The sequence below is a fragment of the Rhinatrema bivittatum genome, chromosome 4 (genome assembly GCF_901001135.1).
Source record: "Rhinatrema bivittatum chromosome 4, aRhiBiv1.1, whole genome shotgun sequence".
Taxonomy (NCBI): Eukaryota; Metazoa; Chordata; class Amphibia; order Gymnophiona; family Rhinatrematidae; genus Rhinatrema; species Rhinatrema bivittatum.
Window position 1 is genome coordinate 184,600,710 of NC_042618.1, and position 21,228 is coordinate 184,621,937.

General features: G+C 40.7%; 1 protein-coding gene across 1 annotated transcript in view; it reads right to left on the reverse strand.

Annotated features, from left to right (window-relative positions):
- Positions 1-21,228, reverse strand: part of HELZ (helicase with zinc finger) — a 639,316-nt gene that overhangs the window by 15,867 nt on the left and 602,221 nt on the right. The window contains 1 exon segment of the mRNA XM_029599344.1: positions 15,900-16,152. Within this exon segment, the coding sequence (XP_029455204.1) occupies positions 15,900-16,152 (253 nt within the window).

Sequence of the window (21,228 nt, forward strand, 5' to 3'; positions counted from 1 at the left end):
CTTTTTACTGTCTTTTAGCCAGTTTGCAATCCATGAAAGGACATCGCCACCTATCTACATCTCCTTCCAAAATGTTGACCTTTTGTTGCTTTATAGCCTGGATGTAAACTGCATTAAAATAGTGTTTGTGCCCTGTATATATAAATCCTACCCCACAATTGACAAGTGAAAAATATATTACAGAATTCATTAAGAAATGAAGTAGAAATAAAAACATGGAGCAGTTTGCTTGGATAAGTATCCAACCACCTTATTATATGTCGGTAGCAATCCTAAATATTTAAAGCTCTGGTGTAACCAATCACCTTTAAAAGCATATACCAAGAGAATTCACCCCAACTGTGTTAAACTGTACTAATTCACATGATGACAGGATAAATTCAGCAGTTCATATTGATTCTCTCTGCTGGGCAATGCATTTCCCAACCATGAGGACCGAGGAGGTGTCAAAAGAACTCCAGGACAAAATTGTGGAAAGGTATAGCTATAGGGATGGCTATAAATAAATATTTCTTGTAGCATGGTCAAAATTAATATTAAAAAATGGAAGATGGATGGCACTACCAAAACCCTGCATAGATCAGACCAAACTGGATGACCGAGCAATGAGGAGACTGATCAGGAAGGCAACCAAGAGATCACTGGCAACTTTGAAAGAGCTATAGGCTTCCATGGCCAAGACTGGTAAAGTATGTATATGAAAATAATATCCCAAGCACTCAAATCTGGTTTGAATGACAGGATGGCAGGATGGAAGGCATTACTCAAGAAAGCTCACTATAAATCCTATTTGAAGTATGCACAGGAACACTCAGTGATATTGTGGTTTGATGAAACTAAAATAGAACTTTTTGACCTGAATGTGAAGTGCTACATTTGGTGCAAACCCAACACAGCACATCATGCAGAGAACATCATCCCTACTGGAAAGCATGGTGGTAGCAGGAATGTTTCTCATCAGCACGGATTTGGGCACTTGTCAGGATTGAAAGGACAATGAATAGAGAAAAGTACAGAAAAGTCCTTGAAGAAAGTATGCAAGAAAACTGAGACTGAGATGGAAGTTCATCTTTCAACATGACAATGACTTGAAGCACATAGTCAGAGCTACATTGGAGTGGCTAAAGAACAAAATGGCAAATGTCCTGGAACTGCCCAGTCAGAGTTTCAACCTCAATCCATTCATCAATCTGTGGTATGACTTGAAAATTGCTGCCCACTAATGCTCCTCAAGGAGCTTGACAGAGCTTGAACAGTTTTGTAATAAAGAAGTGTCTAATGATGACAAATTTAGGGATGCAAAGTTGGTAAAGACCTAACACAACAGGTTCGCAACTGTAATTACTGGCAAAGGTGCTTCCACCAAGTACTGACTCGGAAGGTGGAGACTCATCCAAGGGATTTTAGTTTTATATATGCTTTGTCCTCCAATATAACATTTTTGGCCCTGAAAGCTGTAGAGAATAGTATGTTGATGAGTGGTAAAAAATCCGTATTTAAATGCATACAAGTCAGATATACTAATACATCAAAATGTGAAAAATTTTCAAGGGGTATAGACTTTGTATAGCTACTGTTTCTTGTGCTAATCAACTGGCTCCTAGAATATTCCAGAAGGAGCTCCAGAGAAAGATCTAGCAGCAAATCCTCATACCATTCTTAGAAAGCTATATTTTGAGCAGATAGCATCTGGCTTTTATAGATGCCAAAGATACCAGTAGCTGTCAAAATAAAACCTGTTGATCTTATTTAAAAAAAAGTTTAAGAAAAAGAAAGGCAAAAGAATAAAGTATGCCATCAATAACAGGAGATAGGGCCATTGTGCTTGTTGCATTTACTTGCTGGTACTGCAACTCTAGCCTAACATAGGTCCTATAATTATATTAGCTGTATAAAAATAGAAATGAGACATTGCCAGGTACCATTATAATGACTGAAATCCTGCTTTGTACCATAGTCATGTAATAACTTAATAATCTAGGTCTTCACAGAATATAAAAAATTAAACCTAGCTATGCAATTATCATATATGGTTCATTAGTTTGAGCAGTATTAAGAAATTTGCTATGAAATGTGGATAATGTCCAATAAATAGGACACAGACTTGATATATCCCTACTCTACTGGATGAAACTAGCAAAACAACAGATATTTTAGGGAGTGCTTTCAATGCATGGTCATGTTTCTAGCTTGTGGGAGTAGTCCCGCATCTTGTCTTTTGACCTACTTACTTTTGTTTGAAGGAGATTTAAAAATTCCCACATTGAGCAATTTTTCTCTACACCTGCTGTTCAGCCATATTGTTGTGCATCTTCATGCCCTTGCTGTGTTCAGTCATGCTCATCACATTTCTACACATATAACTTTCTGTGATTTTTTTCTAAAGCAGTTCCATTGTACCTAAGAACTTTTTCAGTGATGTCAGGCACATTTCCTCCCATACTAGTTAGCAGCCACAGTGTGGCATTTCCTCCCATACTAGTTAGCAGCCACAGTGTGGCAATATAAAGAGTGCCTGGGTCTTCAATGTACCATCACTACAACCATATGGCATTAAATCAAATTTCCAAATTGCCTGTTGAGTTACAGACAAGAAAAGTGGTTAACTAATACAAATCATGATTTTTCATCTAAGGACATTAAAAAGGATTTTTCACATATAAGAACAGCTTTTCTTTTAATAAAATACTGCTTTACTGAAAAGTTGGGGGATGTCTGAAATAACCTCACAGCAAAGGTGGTGGAAACCAATAGTGCGAGAGAATTAAAGCATGCTTGGGACAGACACAGAGGGCAGTGGTAGAAAAAGGGTTGACAGGTTGGGTAAAAGACTTATTTATTTTATTTATTATTTTTATATACCGACATTCGATCTGAGATATCACATCGGTTTACATTCAGGTACTGTAGGTATTTCTCTATCCCCAGAGGGCTTACAATCTAAGTTTTGTACCTGAGGCAATGGAGGGTAAAGTGACTTGCCCAAGGTCACAAGGAGCGACAGCGGGACTTGAAGTGGGTATTGAGGTGGTAGTCTGGGTTTTAGTTTAAGTATGAAAACTAGTATGGGAGGAAATGTGGCCTAGTAGTTACAGCAATAGGCTGAGAACCAAGGAAGCCAGAGTTCAAATCCCACTTAAACTGTAAGCTCTTTGGGGAAAGCAAGTTTACTGACCATAAACAGTGTTCCCCATATGACAAATGAGTGATGTCATACAATGGTGCCAAATGGACTGTTCTCTAAGCTCAGAGAACCTTTGCTCTACTGAGCATCTGCAGGAATTCCCATGTAAGCATTGTTTCATGAGCCCCTGAATCGATTTTATAGCAAAGCAGTCAACTCTCCAGGAGGGCATATGGGTATTTAGCATGGCTAATTCATCCTGCTGTCTACTGAGAAAACCATTTTTGGTTAGCAAACTTGCTTTCTCTGTCGGCAAGTAGGGCTGAATTATCCATGACATGTGGGGAGTCCCAAGCTGAAGGCTGCAGCACAGCATTTACTGAATAAGCAACCCAGACTCCACCATGGAGAGTGGACTACTAGGTGAACAGGTTACACAAAACTGCTTGTCCAAATTTCTGTCACTTTTTATATATTGCCCGGACAGTAATGGAATATGAAGATGTGCACTCACGACAAATTGCAGCTTTGCAGATATCTAACAGATGAGCGTCAGATGCGACCATGGCTCTCACTTAATGAGCCTTGATAGAGTCTGTGATCTGCACGCTTGCAAGGACATAATAATAATAATGTGCATTATAGTCTGCTAGCCAACTGGACAATGTTTGTTTGGCAACTGTTATGTCCATACAGTTAGGATCATAAGAGACAAAGAGTTGTGATGCCTGAATATGTGTCTGAGTTCTTTTCCTATAGTGAACCAAGTCTCTTTTACAGTCTAAGGAATGAAAGGACTTTGCACCTTCCTGTGCATGTGGTCTCGAAAAGAATGTAGGTAAGTAAGATGATGGCTTTATTTATAAGAAAAGCTGATACCAACTTTGGTAGAAACTCTGGATGCGTGTGGAGCACCACCCTATTGGGGAAGAACTGCAAATAAGGAGAGTAATGAGCTACATGCAGACTCTTCTGGCTGATGTGATTCTGACTAGGAATAATAGTTTCCATGTAAAAAATTTGAGAAGCAGACTCCAGTGGTTCAAATCATTGCTTCATTAGTTATGCCATAACCAAATTCAGGTCTCATGGAACAGGAAGTTTGACAACTGGAGGTTTAGTATGCCACAAGAATTTCCTGAACTTGGATACCAAAGGAAGAGTGAAGTTTGGCCTATCCTCAATTTGGAAGTTGTAGGCCACTATGGAATGGAGATAAATTCTCACTGATGAAGTACTGAGACCTGAGGAAAACACAGACAGCAATTACTTAAGTAGGTCTTTTGGTTCATATATGAATGGGTCCAAGGAAGTCTGTTGCATCAAAATGAGAACAGTTTCCATTTAAATCTGTAAGCTCTTCTAATAAATGTCTTCCTGGCAGATACTACCATATTTTCATGCTGTAGATTGAGGAAGGAAAGGTTTGGATGATATAGACAGTAAAGATGGATCTTCCCTGAAATGGATCTGAAGGATGCTAGACAACTGTACCAGATACACAAACCATATTTGTCTGGGCAATGTTTGTGCAATAAGAATCAGCTGGGCCCAGTCCTTGAGTACTTTTTGCACTGTCATGGTAATCAATACAATTTGTGGAAAAGAAAAGCATCCTGAGCAGATCTGAGTTCATTGGGAAGAATGGAGCAAAATCTTTCCACTTTTCTGTTTTCCTCTGATGCAAAGAGGTCGAATGCTGAAAGTCCCCAAAGACTGAACAGTATGTTAGCAGTTGCTTGTTGCAGGGACCATTCGAGTAGGTGAAATACTCTGCTAACATGGTGGAAATCCCTGGAAGGTAGGTTGCTTACAGGACAGCTTGATGCTTGTATGCCCACTCCCGTATCTCTATCACCTCTTGGCAGAGAGTTCATGACCCCATGCCAGCTTGTTTGTTCACATAGAACATGGCTACTTGTTTGTCGATTTGAATGAAAATGCTCTTCTCCTGGTAGAGAAGCGTGAAAGTTGTCAAAGTGTTTTTGATTGCTCACAGTTCTACGAGATTGATCTGAAATTGTCTTTCGTTTGGAAGGGACCTGTGTGATCTCTTCATTATTTTGTGTTGCCAATGCTACTTTGTGAGGAAGCAAATAAATTGGTGCTTCTTCCTGCAGAATAAAGGATTGTAGCCAGCAGAGAAGCTCCTGTTTTATGTCCAGCAAGACATCCTCCAAGATCGTCAAAGGTTGAGTTAATTAGTTCCATTGAGCATGGAAGCCCCATTGTAGAAATTGCAAGTGGAGTTGGGTCACTGGGACTGCATGAACTGCTGTTGCCATGTGTCCCAGAATGATTAGAATGTCCTTGGCTGCTGTCCGATTTGCATTCAGCAGTCTATATACAAGGGTTTTGAGTATATTTGCCCAGTCTGACGGAAGAAAGGCTTTTTCTTGCAGGGAATCTATCCACGCTCCTGTGAATTTTATTTTCTGGGTGGGAAGTTTAATGACTGTAGGAGTTGAATCGACTTCTGCAGGGAGGCGAGAACATCTTCCCGAGAGTTTGCCATCACTAGCTAATTGTTTATATAAGGGAAGACCTGGATGCCTTGACGACAAAGATGTGTTGCTACTACAGTGAGGCTTTTGTTGAAGACCCTCTGTGCCGCTGATAATCTGAATGAGAGTACTCGGTACTGGTAATAGGAATCCACCATAAAAGCATAGATAAAGCCAGTAGCAGGAATGGATGGGGATATGAGTATAAGCATCCTTCAAATCAAGAGCACACATCAACTACTTCTTCTGGATGAAGGGGAAAATTGTGTGAAGGGAGTTTAATTTGATTTTCTCCTGGAGCAGATTCTTGATCAGACTTCTTGTATCCAGGATGGGTCTCAATTTCCCAGTTTTCTTGGGGATAAAGTAGCAGCAGAAGAAGGGCCGGTGCAAGGGTTTTAGGTGCCCTAGGTAGCCTTACAGACTGGCAACCCTCCCCCTGACCTCACCACACACAATTTAAAATTATGCATTGGTAACATGAAAGAGACCATTCTGAGGTAAAAAAAAATATAATATACATGTTGTGATAGTTACATGCACTGCTGTGGTACCAACCAGAAAACTCTATAAAAAAAAAAGATGCTTGGAACCCATTTGGTATTAGGTCTATTCTAAGTTGGGGAGTAGGTGATCACGCATTCAAAAACACAAGAATAATGTATGCAATAGTTATGAGTGTCCACTGCAATCAACGAAACTATTATCAAATATAAATGCAGACTTTATTCAAGAGCTTTAAAACAGCACAATTTGAAATGGTTGGCAGAGCGGTGAATCCCCCGACATGCATCCATGCCTCACCCAGAGGCTGCGACGAAGGGACTGAAGGGCAAACAGCTCAAGCTACAACATAAACAAAGAATAAATAAATGTAAGGTCTTAAAAGACAGAGACATTTGAGGGGACACTAAAGAGATGGGAAACATACTGAGCAACGACTCATACCTTTTACAAAGCGTTCATATTACTTGATAAAGAAGCTCTTACCAACATTCCTCCACCTGTGTCTCCAAAGAAGTGTGTGTCATCAATTACCCTTGCTTTGTTCTTTGTTTCACTTCGGTAAAACCACACGCCCCTTAAGACTTGCATTTTCAAACATCTCTTCTGTCTATGTACTGCTCACGTTGAAGCACCCTTAGTGTCACACTGGTCAGATGCTTCACATACCCTTGCAGACTTAAATTTTTTTCTGATTGATATGGCAAATCCCTCCTTGAGAGGAGGTAATTTTTCTGATTTACTGACACAAAGGGAACAATGCTGGCTTCATAGACTCCACTCTATCCTCTGATAGCTTGAATCAGGATATTGAGTGGTCCATTTTTCTATGATTCTTCTTTTCCTTAACATCTAGCAACTCTGTTATTTTTACCCCCACATACAAAATTGGCTATACAGGTTTGCAACCCTGGTTTCTGACGGGCTAACTTCCTATAGCCTCTGATTGACTATCCCCACTCACAGTACCAGCTGTATAGCTTTGTAACCCTTGTTTCTGATTGGCTATCCCCTCCAACAGTTTTTGATTGACTACCCTCTTTTGGCAAACATTTTGGTTTTGAAATCGTTGTGTGCTGTCAGTATCGGTAAGAGCTTCTTTGTCAAGTAACATGAACACTTTGTAAAAGGTATGTGTCATTGCTCAGTATGTTTCCCATCTCTTTAATGTCCCCTCAAATGTCTGTTTTCAAGACCCTATATTTATTTATTCTCTATGTTGTAGCTTGAGCTGTTTGCCCTTCAGTCCCTCCCATTGCAACCTCTGGGTGAAACATGGGTCCGTGTTGGGGTACGCGCTGCTCTGCCAACCATTTCAAACTGTGCTGTTTTGAAACTCTTGAATAAAGTCTGCATTTATGTTTGATAATGCTTCATTGACTGTGGTGGACACTCACAACCTATTTGCATGCATTATTCTTGTTTTTGATCATTAGGCCTATTCTAATAGGCTTAGCCCTCCCATACTAACACAGCACTAACTACCAACACTCAAATAGTAACAACTCTACCTATGAAAAGGCAACATTGCAAATACTCCAGCTCTAAAACACCAATACACCTATTAGGAAAACAGAACAAACCAAGATACTATAAATCTCTACAGAGAAACCACACGCCACCAGAATACTTCTCCTCAGTCACATATGCAGAACAGAGACACACCCTCATCAAATACAGAATAAAGAGACCATTAATATAAATAGAAGTTACAGACAAAAACTGAACTGTAAAACACAAATCTGACTCTGTATACAGTGAATCAATGGAAAAAACAGAATCACCACCATTCCTCATAAAACATCAAACAATAAAATCAAGAAATATAAATCATTAATCATAATAGTAAAATCATACTTATAAAAGAATTTCACAACAGCTTATGAACAGAATAACATCCAATAATTGAAGATGATACAAATTTTGAAAGCTTTCCCAAACACCAATAAAATATTTCAAAACAGCAGATACAAATACCCAATAATTAAAGATAAGGATAAAAAAAATCCCTGTCTCTCCATACCTGGGAATGAGAGACGGTGGCAATGCACAAACTTTCTCTCCTCTCTCTCATGTACACACTCTCCAACACATACATACTCGTTTACTCACACTAGCTCAGGGGTGGCCAATTCTGCTCTTCAAGAGCCACAAACAGGCCAGGTTTTCAGGAAATCCACAATGAATATGCATGAGGTAGATTTGCATGCACTTCTTCGATTGTATATAAATTATCTCATGCATATTCACTGTGGATATCCTGAAAACCTGGCCTGTTTGCAGCTTCAAGGACCAGAGTTGGCCACCCCTGCACTAGCTCATACATCCACTCTTCCCCATCCCCCTCTCTTCTCTACATGCTCTCACACAAGTACTCATGCTTTCTCTTTTTTCTTCATGCTCTCTCTCTCAAACACAAACTCTCTCCTCCACATGCTCTCTCACATGCATATACACATATACATATGCTCACACACATCCACTCATTTTTTCTCTCTCCAGAAGGTGAAGGCAGTAATAGCAGCTTTCTTCTTAAGCCCCCATGTCATCAGGAAGCCACCTCTAGAGTAGCAGATGCAGATCCTCTCTTTGACCACATGGGGTGTCTGCTGCTGCTCTTCTTTTTGGCCGCCCAGGCCTGCCTGCTGCTACTGCAACTTTTCCTTTTTGTGGCCATTCGGACTGGTCTGCTGCTTTACCCCTCTTTGGCATTGTGGCCCGACAGGCTGCTATGCCTCCTCTCTTTGGCCGAGAAGGCCTGTCAATGCTGCTGCTACTTCTGCTTTTTGAAGCCAGTTGGGCCCGGCTCATGCTGTAATGCTGTGACCTCTGGGTCTTTCCTTCTGGCCCTAAGGGGTCTATTTTGCTCCTTCCAGCTGTGACCTCCTTCTTCCCACCTGCGTGGACCCACAACACATTTCCTCTTTCAGTCCCTGTGGATGGGAAAGAAGCCCAATTGCCATAGTATTGTAGCTGCCACTGGTGTCAGGAATGTTGTTTGTACAATTCTGAGCAGTAGGCGACCCTCCTCTAAACCTGTGGCACTCCACGCAGTCGCCTAGTTCACCAAGTGCTTCCACTGGCCCTGAACAGGAGTAGAAACCCTGGACATGCTGATTGAGTGGAACAGGTTCTATTGCTTGTTGACTGAGAAAAAACTCTAGGTAGAGCTGTGCTGAGTGAGATGGATCCGTATTGAAGGCTGAGCAATGAGGAAGCACAGGAAGTTGAGAAGAACTTAAGAGGTATCCAGACTTTACCAAAGACTGATATTCAGCAGTCTTTTGTAATCTTGCACTGTTCCTTCAGGTAGACCTGGATCACCCCCTTATCAGGGAGGATGATTGTTGAGTTTGGAGGATGATAAAAAACTTGGCCCAGGCTTGGTTGGGCCTGCTGTGCCACTTCAGGATGAAAGCATTATCCTGTCAACTTTGAGATGGAAGATGCTAGTGCATCGGAAGCAGAGGTGGGATTCAGTATCTCTGAAATTGCCAGAAGAAGCGTCTCTGGAAGTATGGCCTTTTAAAAGTGTAGTACAGTTGACATGAAGTAGACTGTTGCTTTGTGCTGGTTGACAGAGACTGGAGTGTCACATATTCTTTTAGATTTGAGCAACTGTTTCCTTGAGCTTATCTCTGAAAAGATGGTCTCTGCTAGCTTATCATAGACAACATCCCACAAGCTGATGGTACGTAACAAAGCCTGCCACGTGCTCCTACGGAGGCCAAAGAAGAGCGGGCAGTCGTATGCATTTTTCTGCATCTAGAAACGATTATGGATATACCGAGCCGGTATCACCTGATAGAAGGAATGGCTTCAGCTTTTGCATGTAATCATGTAAGTACTGAATCATGTAGAATTGGTGAGCAGAAATCTGTGTATGGAGCATAGAGTCTGGAATACTTTTTTTTACCACAATTTTCTAGTAACTTAGGATCCTTTCCTGGTGGAGTACTGGAAAATATTCTTGTTTTCTGGAAACATGAGGCTGGATAGCTTTAGATCTGCTCTGAAGTGAGTCTAACATTATCTGACTAAATTAGCTGGATGCACTAGATATTCAGCTAAGTTAGCTGGATAACTGAACCCCTTCTCGGAACTCACTCACAACACCCTTTTTATATCCAGCTAAATTGTTATCTGGCTATGATTTAGCTGGATAAGTGGCTGAAATTGCCAAATTAGCCATTTAAATGGATAGCTTTTCAGTTATCCATGTCAATGGCTTTTGAATATTTACCCCTGTATGCTTGGCAACTGTGAGGCCAAGTCTGTTAGAGTCATATGGAATGAATAAATGGGAAGCCTAGCAATGTGGTTGAGTTTTCCTCTTATACTAAGTAAAGGCTCTTTTATAGTTTAAGCTATAAAAGGCTTTATCTCCTTCATGGACATGCAGTCTTGGAAAAAAGGTAGATAGCACGATAAATTTATAGATATGGAAAGCAGAGATAATCTTTGGTAGAAATTTCAGGGGAGTGGGAAGGACTACCTGATCATGGAAGAATTCCATGTATGGCATATAGTGGACACACGTTTGGAGCTTGTTGACTCTTGTAGTTGAGATAGCTGCGATGTGGAATGCTACTTTCCAGGTCAGGACTTAAGAAAAACCAATTGTAGAGGCCTGAAAGATGGCTTCATAAGTTAAGAAAGGACAATATGCAAGGACCATGGAAGCAGAGGTTTTCATGTCAGGGGATTAACGCGGCAGAAGCCTTTCATAAATCTCAATATCAGTGGATGAATAGAGATGGGTTTAGCATGTAGTTGAACATGGTAAGCTGCTAAGGCACTGAGATGTACATTCATAGACAATGTCCATTTGAAGGGAGAACTCTTTCTGCTGGATGTCTTTCTAGCTGGAGCCAAAAGGTAATTGATTACTCAAGGCAAAGACAGATGAGCAATGATTGAGCGTTCAACATCCAAGCTGATAGATTGAGGCATGGAAGATTTGAATGATAGAGTACTCTTTCGTCCTGAGTGAACATAGGGTCTGTCCCCAGATATATGGGGAGACTGCTGGAAAGTTGTACTAGATATGCAAAGCATGTCTGTTTAGGCCATTCTGGAGTTATAAGAATCAAGCAAGCATGGTCTTGCAGCAGCTTTTGCACTGTTCTAGCAATCAGTAGTACTGGTGAAAAAATGCACATGAGACTTGACCCTGATCAAGGAAGAAAGGTCCTGAGCAAGTCTGAGATCGGTGGGTAGACCTGAGGAAAATAGATCTAGTTTTCTGTTCTGCTCCAATGCAAAGAGGTCAATCGACAGCCATCCCCTAAGTTGGATAGTTAATTAATTAATTAATTAATTAATTAATTAATAACTTTTTTTATACCAAAGTTCAGGTAACAGAATTACTTATCACTCCGGTTTACAATTGGCTATTGACTGTTGTAAGAATCACTCGTGCAGTTGGAATACTCTGCTGAGGCAGTCGCAGCATGATGGAAATTGCTGGAAGACAGGTGGCATATAGAATAGGCCAATACCTGGTTGCACATTCCCAAATCTTTAATGCTTCCTTGCAGAGAGGCCATTATTGTCTCCCTGTTTGCTGACATAAACCATAGCAACCTGGTTGTCTGTGAATTAAGTTGCTATCTTATGTTCTCACTGTGATTAGCCAGTTGTCCAGGTATGGCAAAACTTGAATCCGCAGACGACGTAGGTGTGCAGCTACTACTGCAAGGCATTTGGTAAAAACTCTCAGAGTTGACGATAGGGCAAATGGGAGTTCCTTGTACTGGTAGTGAGAGGAACCCACCTTGAAGCGAAGAAAGTGCCAATGGGAAGGATGGATGGCTATATGAACATATGCATCCTTCAGATTGAGAGTGCATATCTATTCCTGCCTTTGGATGCAAAAATCATACTGAGGGAATTCATTTCAAATTCCTCTTGAAGCAGATGTTTGTTCAAGGGTCTCAGATCCAAAATGTGCCTCAATTCTCCTAATTTTTTTTTAGGATGAGGAAACATTGGGAGTAGAAATCCTGTCCATGCAGGGATGCAGGGACTACTTCTATCATTCACTGGTGAAGAAGGGATTGCACATATTGGCAAAGGTGCATTAAGTGAGAAGGATGTGACTCTAGGGTTGAGCAGTGTGGAAGGAATGGTAGCTGGAAGAAACGCAAACGATATCCAGACTAAATAGTTTGGAGGTCACAGGGGTCCTTGGTTATCTGAAGCCACGTCTCCATGAGGAATGGAGTTCAGAGGGATAGCTAGGCCCCGGTGTATGCTACGCTTGTTGTCTTAGGTTGATAATGCTGACGCTGGGTCAGAAAAAGCAGTAGATGGCACTGCTGAAAAAACTGGAACTGATGCCTGTAAAAGTATGACTGTTTGTAAATGTAGAAGCTCTCAGGGATCTTCGAAGGGTTGGACCATTACATTCAGTTTCTTAATTTGTCACTAAGATCAAGTAGTTTGGGTAACTTCTCATGGACATCTCGGATGCTATGCGTCCTGAGCCATGTGAAATGCTGAGCTCTAAATGAAATCGAGGAGGTGTGTGAAAACAGAGTAAAAAAATCTGTAGACTGAATAGAAAAGGTGGCAAATGTACACATTTGCCTTCATTTATTTATTTGGTATTTATATGCTGCTGATACCAAGACCCACAGTGGCTCACAAAGCATCAAAAGCAGCTGTAGGTAAGAAGAACCTCCTTCTGCAGTTTGTAGAAAAGCCTTCAGATTATGAATAAAGTTGTGAGGGTATTGCACTATATAGAACTGGTGTGTATAGATACGGGCAGGAAGCATGGAGTTTTGGAAGACTTTCTTGCCAAAATTGTCTAGCAAAGTTTTCAGGGCTGACTCAATACCAACTGACTAATGTGACACTTGGATAACTCCAAATCACGGATATTTCTAGAGTCTGTATTTGAGATCCAGTTTCCTAGTCACAGGAATGCCAGGGAAGGGGTTTCCTACATTCTCATCTGCAACCAGTGTAGAATGCTGTGGATTGTGTGAGCTGCTGGAACTGAAGTGGCATCCAATATCTGGAGGGGCCCAAAGACTTCTAAGCTGGGGATCTTTGAAGCTAAACACTGTCTGCACCTTTTCTATGAACTTTGAATAAAACAAGTCAGGCATATCTGGACATTAGTTAGAAAATATATTTACGGACCTTTCTGCTGAATGCAAGGACTTACTAATCCAGGATCCCAGTGACAAAGATGAACTGGGTGGCTCTTACAGTTGCCATGCAACTCTGCCACTGAGTAGGAAGACGAAGAACCCGGTATCAAGGGTTCAGATGATGTGTTCACCTTGATGAGTGATATTGGGACTCCAGTCTGAGGTAGCACTGCAGCAATGCTGGAGACAAGCAGCTGGATTATTATTTCCATCTCTATAGATGAAGATGTATAGAGATTTTTCATTAGACTGGTAATCTGGTCAAGCGACTAACATGTCCTCTGACCTGGTGCAGATGGAGGAACATCCTCTTCAGAGATAAGGATACGTTCCTGTAACTCAATAGGAAGTTTTTTTTGGAAGCAAATGACAGCATGAGGCATACCAAAGCTGGAGTCTCCAAACAGAAGCCCTCTGCTATCAACCTAAAAGGAATGAGGGCTGTGCTAACTGGAAAGGGCAAAGATAAGATGACCTTTTCAGCAGCTAGCCTAAAGTGGCTTGCATACAGTTGTGTAAGTAATGCAGCTTGATGATTCTGATTCAGGCTCAGTGCATTGAATACTTTGATGGAGTGCATAGCGAGGAAGTTTTTTGTCGCTACGTGTATTGCCTGCATCGAAGTGATTGGTTTCAAATAGGCAATCACACTCGTTTTTTCTTAATGTACCTTTAGGATGGCATGCCTATGCTTTCTGTGCGAGTGCACTGAGAGTATCAATTCATCATGTGAATCTCTGCACCTTTCATTGAGCTTGTCAATGCGCCTTGTGCTGATGGTGCAGATGCTGACTTGTGCTTCTTTGATGCAGGTTCCGGTTTAATGCAAGACCGTTGTATTGCATGACCCTGTGGCATCAATTTGGGCCTATGAGGGAATCTTTGAGGAGCTCCATTTAACTCATGTCTTGGCAAGGCAGACAACACTGCACTGCGGAAGGAGGATCCACTGCAGCTTCTGAGAGACTTCACCACTTCCGGAGGAAGTGGTGAAGTCCAAAACTGTGAAGCACTTCAAAGGGGCGTGGGATAAACACTGTGGATCCATCAGGTCTAGAGGACGCGTATAAAGAGTAGGCAGCAAAACACTGCACGAAGCAGCAGTAGCCACAGAGGCATTCACGGAGCGGGATGCCAGTGGCCAGTGGTTGGTGTTCCACCTTCACAGAGCGGAAGGATGGAGGGCTGCCATCTCCCAATTAAAAAAAAAGAAAAAAACAAACAAAAAAACCCAAAACAAAACAGGGATGGGTTTATGGGCTATAGGTATTACCAATTATTAGGCTTTTCAATATTTGATGATAGTTAATGTGACTTTCAAGGCATACTTCACTTTCAATGCATATCCAGCATGGCTCCCTGCTTCAACGGCAGGGGAGAAGAAAAACTAATACTTCACGCATATCCAGCATTGCTCTCTGTTTCAACGGCAGAGAGCTATGCTGCCGCTTACCCAACTAATCAAACTTAATATTTCACTTGGAAGCAGATCCATCACTGCTCTCTACATTAATAGTGGGGGTAAAAGGGAAATAGAACCAAAGCTTACTAAGAGCCAAGAGAAACAGATAAGTATGAGAAAAAAAGAAGTGTGACGCTTGCTGGGCAGACTGGATGGACCGATTGGTCTTCTTCTGCTGTCATTTCTATGTTTCTGTTATACAGTTCCTCCAGGTGGTGTGCCCTGGAGCATTGAGAACATAGGATATCTGTCCACAGGCATAACATACTGCCTAATCATAGTCCAGAATAAAAGAAGGAAAACATTTGGTAAGGCCTTACCACCAATGCAGTTCTTGAACCCGCTCATGGTAGGTTTCCCGGCCATTTTGAGGAGGCAAAAGCCCTTTTTTTTGTAGCATTGAAAAGTGCTGTTGCGGGTGCTGCAGTGCAGCAAGGCAACTAAAAATAGGAAAAGTGAAGAAAATAATGACAATAAAATAAAAATTTTAAAGGATTTAGAAAAAATATTTGGAGAGACTGAATGCACGTTCATGCCGTGCTTGGACAAAAATTGACTGAGGAGGCTCACATGGGAATGCCTGTGCATGCTCAGTAGAGGTCAAAGCTCTACCAGCTAGGAATGACAAGTCTGTTTGGTGCTCCTGGATGACATAACACACAAGTAATACTTATTCAGCCTGTTTATCGATGGAAAATACTTATCACCATTGTACAGTGCTGTATATGTCCAATAGTGCTATAAAAATAAGTGTTGCTGTTGTTATGATCATCTAACAGAATGGTAGAGAACCAAAGAAGGGAGACAAGAAAATGAACTTGAATAAGAAATAACAACTTTCAAGCAATGAAATTTGTAGCACTCACAGATAAGATACATCCTTAGATAGAAAAGTAGAGTGGCACAATTGGGAAGAGTGGATGGGTCACCATTTGCTATGCTATTAGATCAGATATGCCGTGTTTCACTTATAGACTGTTTATAGTAAGTAATACACTGTTACTAGTACAATCCTTTGAAAAACGTGCTTCCCCACCCTCACTACTTAATGGTGAGCTGTGAAAAAAGTTACAAAAACAGGAAAAATAAGTGTTATGGTCAAGCATCAAGAAAAAATTGGGAAGTGACATGCTGTTTCTTACCTAACAAGTCCCTGGGTGGCACTGCTCTGTTGGATCCATTGCATGGAATGTTCTGATATGAGGCAGATGTGGCAGCATTTACCCATAACTCAGGCGATGAATATTTGAATGAAGATTGATTATTATGATCCTGAAGCTCTTTACACTGACCATGACTTTCTTGAGGAGTGCCTAAGTCTTCAGGACAAGCCTGGACTGAACTAGATGAGATTCTTCTTTGGTATAATGGCCTGCCCGGTCCTCTTGGTTCATACTGTATAAAAGAAAGATATTTAAAGTTCTTGCAAGTTTTCATACATGGTTGGTTGTGTCAAAACACATTTTTTATAATTTCTCTTAGAAATTCCTTTGATACAGCATCCCTGGCAGCAATAACACTTAATTTAAATCTGTGATTCAATCATATAAGTCCCAAAAAAGTCTAGCAAAAACACTTTTTTCCAGCAACATGTAATAGAGTTAAATGGACCCTGGTCACAGGGAAATGCTTCTGAAACTCCTACAAATGTCCTACCCGCAGCAGGATACTCATTAGGAATGGGCTCAGGAGTGGCATTTGAAGATACAAACTTTCTACCACTATAAATGCAATTTACCCATACAAAAAAAAAATCAAACATACAATGTTTCAAATGCAGCAGGTTTGCTATGCATACCTGCCTCATGGTGATGAAATACCATGCTGGTCTTTTCAAGAAAATGTCTTTGGATGCAACTAAAATAGCAAGGTAGTACAAATTCTTAGCATTTGAAGAGTTTTGCCAAAAGTTTACAATAGCAGTTGGTGTGCATATGTGATGTTTCCAAAAAGAACACTTTCTTTAACAATAACTAACTTAAGAGCACTACATACTGAGGACATAAATGTGAGAAAGTATGTGTGTCTTAGCAAGAACACAAAGCATTCCATATTTTAAGACTACAAACTTGGATTTATTGTAGTCATTTGTAAAGCATTTTTATCCAAGCATAATATAACTCAAGCCATACATAAATCATTAAGAGGCAGAGTTTTTTCCTTTTCTTGCATTAGGGTAAGTACCTGTCATGAAATGGCTGGGGGAGGGGACAGTAGTAGACAGTCCATATACAGGAATAAATTGTGAAAAAATGCTCTACTCGTTTTATGTCCGATCTAAAGAATGTGAAAACATGAGTGACCCTGCAAACTAAGATTTGGATATATTTTAGGCCATTTTAGCCTGAATATTTACCCAGAAACAAAATCCCCTGGAGAATTATGCATGTTATGATGCTCTTATTTGCAACAATTAAGCATTTTGGGCAAAATGGAGATGGGTAAAAAACTATATTTCTTGCCAGCAAATACGAGTCTATCTTTTGATATATATTGTATATATATTGTAGGGGGAAAGAAGTAATTAATGACAGATCTTATGTTCAAAGTCAATAAAAAGAAAAACAATAAAGAAGGCTCCCTTCTAATACTACTAAGACATCCAATGTGTGCTTTACCTGGACTCTACTTAATCTCTTGGGTGCAGAAGTTAGTTAAAACATTCTTTATAATTTCTTAGCACTATATTAAGACCACAGTACTAATTGAACATAGAATATGACGGCAGATAAGGACAGTAAGATAAGCTAGTCTTCCCAATTTGTTGCCATTTTCATAGACCACGGTTGATTTCTGGCATTTCCTTCCCTTCTTTGCAAATCAGGCTCCTCTGTACTTATCCTATGATTTCTTTAAACCATTTTGGTCTTCACTACCATCAATGGAAGATGGTTCCAAGCCTCTATCACCCTTTTTGTGGAGAAATATTTTCTAACATTACTCCTGAATCTACACCTTTTGAGCCATAGGATGCAATTGCTTGCTCCAGAACTTCCTTTCCACTGAAAAATTACATCAGGCAGTGCATGCACTATTAAAAGTTAAAATGGAAAAGAAATTGACAGAAGCTGTAGTTCTTTATTAATACAACGAGAAGTCAGAGCTTCAGGATAACAATACTTGGATTTATGTAGCACTTTTCACGTAAAGCGAATCCTAACACACTTTACAATTTCAGTATATGCCTGCTACTATTACTTTGACACCTGCGCCAAGGGGTTTATACAATAGGTGATAATGCAATTATACTTGTTTCAGGAAAAGAAACCAATGCTACAACACAAATATGATTAAATTAAGTGTAATGGCCCTCCCAGACTCATTACCATTAATGTCCTGGAAGAACTCTTTCAGCTAGGCAGTATAGGTTGGATTAGGAGTGAGGAGGCACCATTTAGTACAGCCTCTCCCTTTGAGGGTGCTAGATGGTCAGTCCCCTGAGGTTAACAAAAGAACATAAGAACATGTCATACTGGGTCAGACCAAGGGTCCATCAAGCCCAGCATCCTGTTTCCAACAGTGGCCAATCCAGGCCATAAGAACCTGGCAAGTACCCAAAAGCGAAGTCTATTTCATGTTACCGTTGCTAGTAACAGCAGTGGCTATTTTCTAAGTCAACTTAATTAATAGCAGGTAATGGACTTCTCCTCCAAGAACTTATCCAATCCTTTTTTTAAACACAGCTATACTAACTGAACTAACCATGTCCTCTGGCAACAAATTCCAGAGTTTAATTGTGCGTTGAGTGAAGAAGAACTTTCTCCGATTAGTTTTAAATGTGCCCCATGCTAACTTCATGGAGTGCCCCCTAGTCTTTCTATTATCTGAAAGACTAAATAACCGATTCACATCTACCCGTTCTAGACCTCTCATGATTTTAAACACCTCTATCATATCCCCCCTCAGCCGTCTCTTCTCCAAGCTGAAAAGTCCTAACCTCTTTAGTCTTTCCTCATAGGGGAGCTGTTCCATTCACCTTATCAATTTGGTCGCCCTTCTCTGTACCTTCTCCATCGCAACTATATCTTTTTTGAGATGCGGCGACCAGAATTTTACACAGTAATCAAGGTGGGGTCTCACCATGGAGCGATACAGAGGCATTATGACATTTTCCGTTTTATTCACCATTCCCTTCCTAATAATTCCCAACATTCTGTTTGCTTTTTTGACTGCCGCAGCATACTGAACTGACGATTTCAAAGTGTTATCCACTATGACGCCTAGATCTCTTTCTTGGGTGGTAGCACCTAATATGGAACCTAACATTGTGTAACTATAGCATGGGTTATTTTTCCCTATATGCATCACCTTGCACTTATCCACATTACATTTCATCTGCCATTTCCAGTCTCACAAGGTCTTCCTGCAATTTATCACAATCTGCTTGTGATTTAACTACTCTGAACAATTTTGTATCATCTGCAAATTTGATTACCTCACTCGTCGTATTTCTTTCCAGATCATTTATAAATATATTGAAAAGTAAGGGTTCCAATACCGATCCCTGAGGCATTCCACTGCCCACTCCCTTCCACTGAGAAAATTGTCCATTTAATCCTACTCTCTGCTTCCTGTCTTTTAGCCAGTTTGTAATCCACGAAAGGACATCGCCACCTATACCATGACTTTTTACTTTTCCCAGAAGCCTCTCATGAGGAACTTTATCAAACGCCTTCTGAAAATCCAAGTACACTACATCTACCGGTTCACCTTTATCCACATGTTTATTAACTCCTTCAAAAATGTGAAGCAGATTTGTGAGGCAAGACTTGCCTTGGGTAAAGCCATGCTGACTTTGTTCCATTAAACCATGTCTTTCTATATGTTCCGTGATTTTGATGCTTAGAACACTTTCCACTCTACTGAGAGTCTATTGAGAGTCTCTATTGAGAGTCTCTATTGAGAGTCTGGTGGCAGTGTTTTCGGTTTTCAGTACAGGAGGCAGTACAGGACAGTAGAGGTGGCAGTATAGGACAGTATAAGACAGTTATTCCTCTGTTATTTTTGTCAGGCCTATTTGGAGAACCCAGGCAAACCCTGCCTGAGGGACTAAGCAAGGTTGGGAGGCTGCACTTCCAGACCATTAACTGACTGGTTGGAGCACCTCCGGGTTGTTTTTGGGATTAATACTTTTTCTTTGCAGGGGGCCTTGTGAGACCCCTGGGTGTTACCTGGGTTCTGGGCACAGGGAACTCTGTTCCTGGGGGCCTGGGGTGAGGAAGACCTGTCCTTCTGTACTCTCCATGAGGAAGGAGGTCTCGGGGTGATCTGATGCAAGGACACTTTGGTGTTATCTTCCATTTTGGGACAATAATTTTTGTTAAGCAGAAGAACAGGGAGGAAGATTTTGCTGCCCATCTTCTTGGCCTACAAGGGAACATCGAGAGCTGCATTGTTTCTGAGACAATCCCTTTCATCAGGAATCACAGAAAGACAGAGAGAAAGAGAACTGGAAATATCAACTAACTGTGAGTAAGAACAAGTGAGAACTTTGAGGACACCCTCTCAGAGTCTTCAAGCCCTGGGGAGAGAGGATTGTTGAACTCCTTGTGCAGAGACTGTTTTTTTTGCCTATTTTGCCAGACTGGAGGTGTTTTTCCTGACCCAACAAAGGATACCCTGCTCACCCAGGAGCCTTGCTACCTCCACTCCCTGGAAAATGAGAGCCCCTCAGTCCTGGTAATAGAAAGTCCTACACAGATTGAGGCAAAAGAACTGTAATCTGAAAACTGCTGTGGTGCTGAAGACTTTGTTAATTGTGCTGTCACTTCACCTGATTACCCATCAGTAAAGGAGTTAATTTTGGACACTAACCCAAAGACACTTTTATTAGCACTCCTCATGCACACAGTGAAAGAAAAAAAAAAACACCTCTCCCAGGGGAATGGAAGTTACAAAATGGCACACCTGTCACTCCAAGCCCTTAAAGATGAATATTTCCCCCCACCAACAATGAATCCAGGCCCGGGGGAAGGAGAGCCTATGAAAGGGAGAGTTAGGAGTGATTCCAGTCCGGAAGAGACAAATTATTATATGGCCCCATCAGTAGTTAGTAGGCACGCAAAGGTTACATAAGAATTTTAAAAATGACACTAACCACAATCTTTATCAATAAAATAATTAGCAGTTTTGAATTCAGTTTTATGCTTAGAAGGGAACAGAAGAACATCAATGCACAGCAATTTTCCTTCAATGTTTTTTGGCAACATGACTACTATTCTGATTGTTAATGATATACCTCAAAAAGGACAATTTACATGTTTTATAAAAGTCAGGTAGCTACACCACAGAGGGAAAAACCCAAAGAAACAATTATACAGCTGCCTTTTTTGTCAACTGATCAGAGTGATGTAATAGCTTTTAAAAAAGATACACTTATTCTTTGTCCTCTATCAGCAAATATCTGATATCTTTAACTATAAAGCTTGAAGAATGAGGCACAAAGAGTTAACTTCATGCACAACACATTGA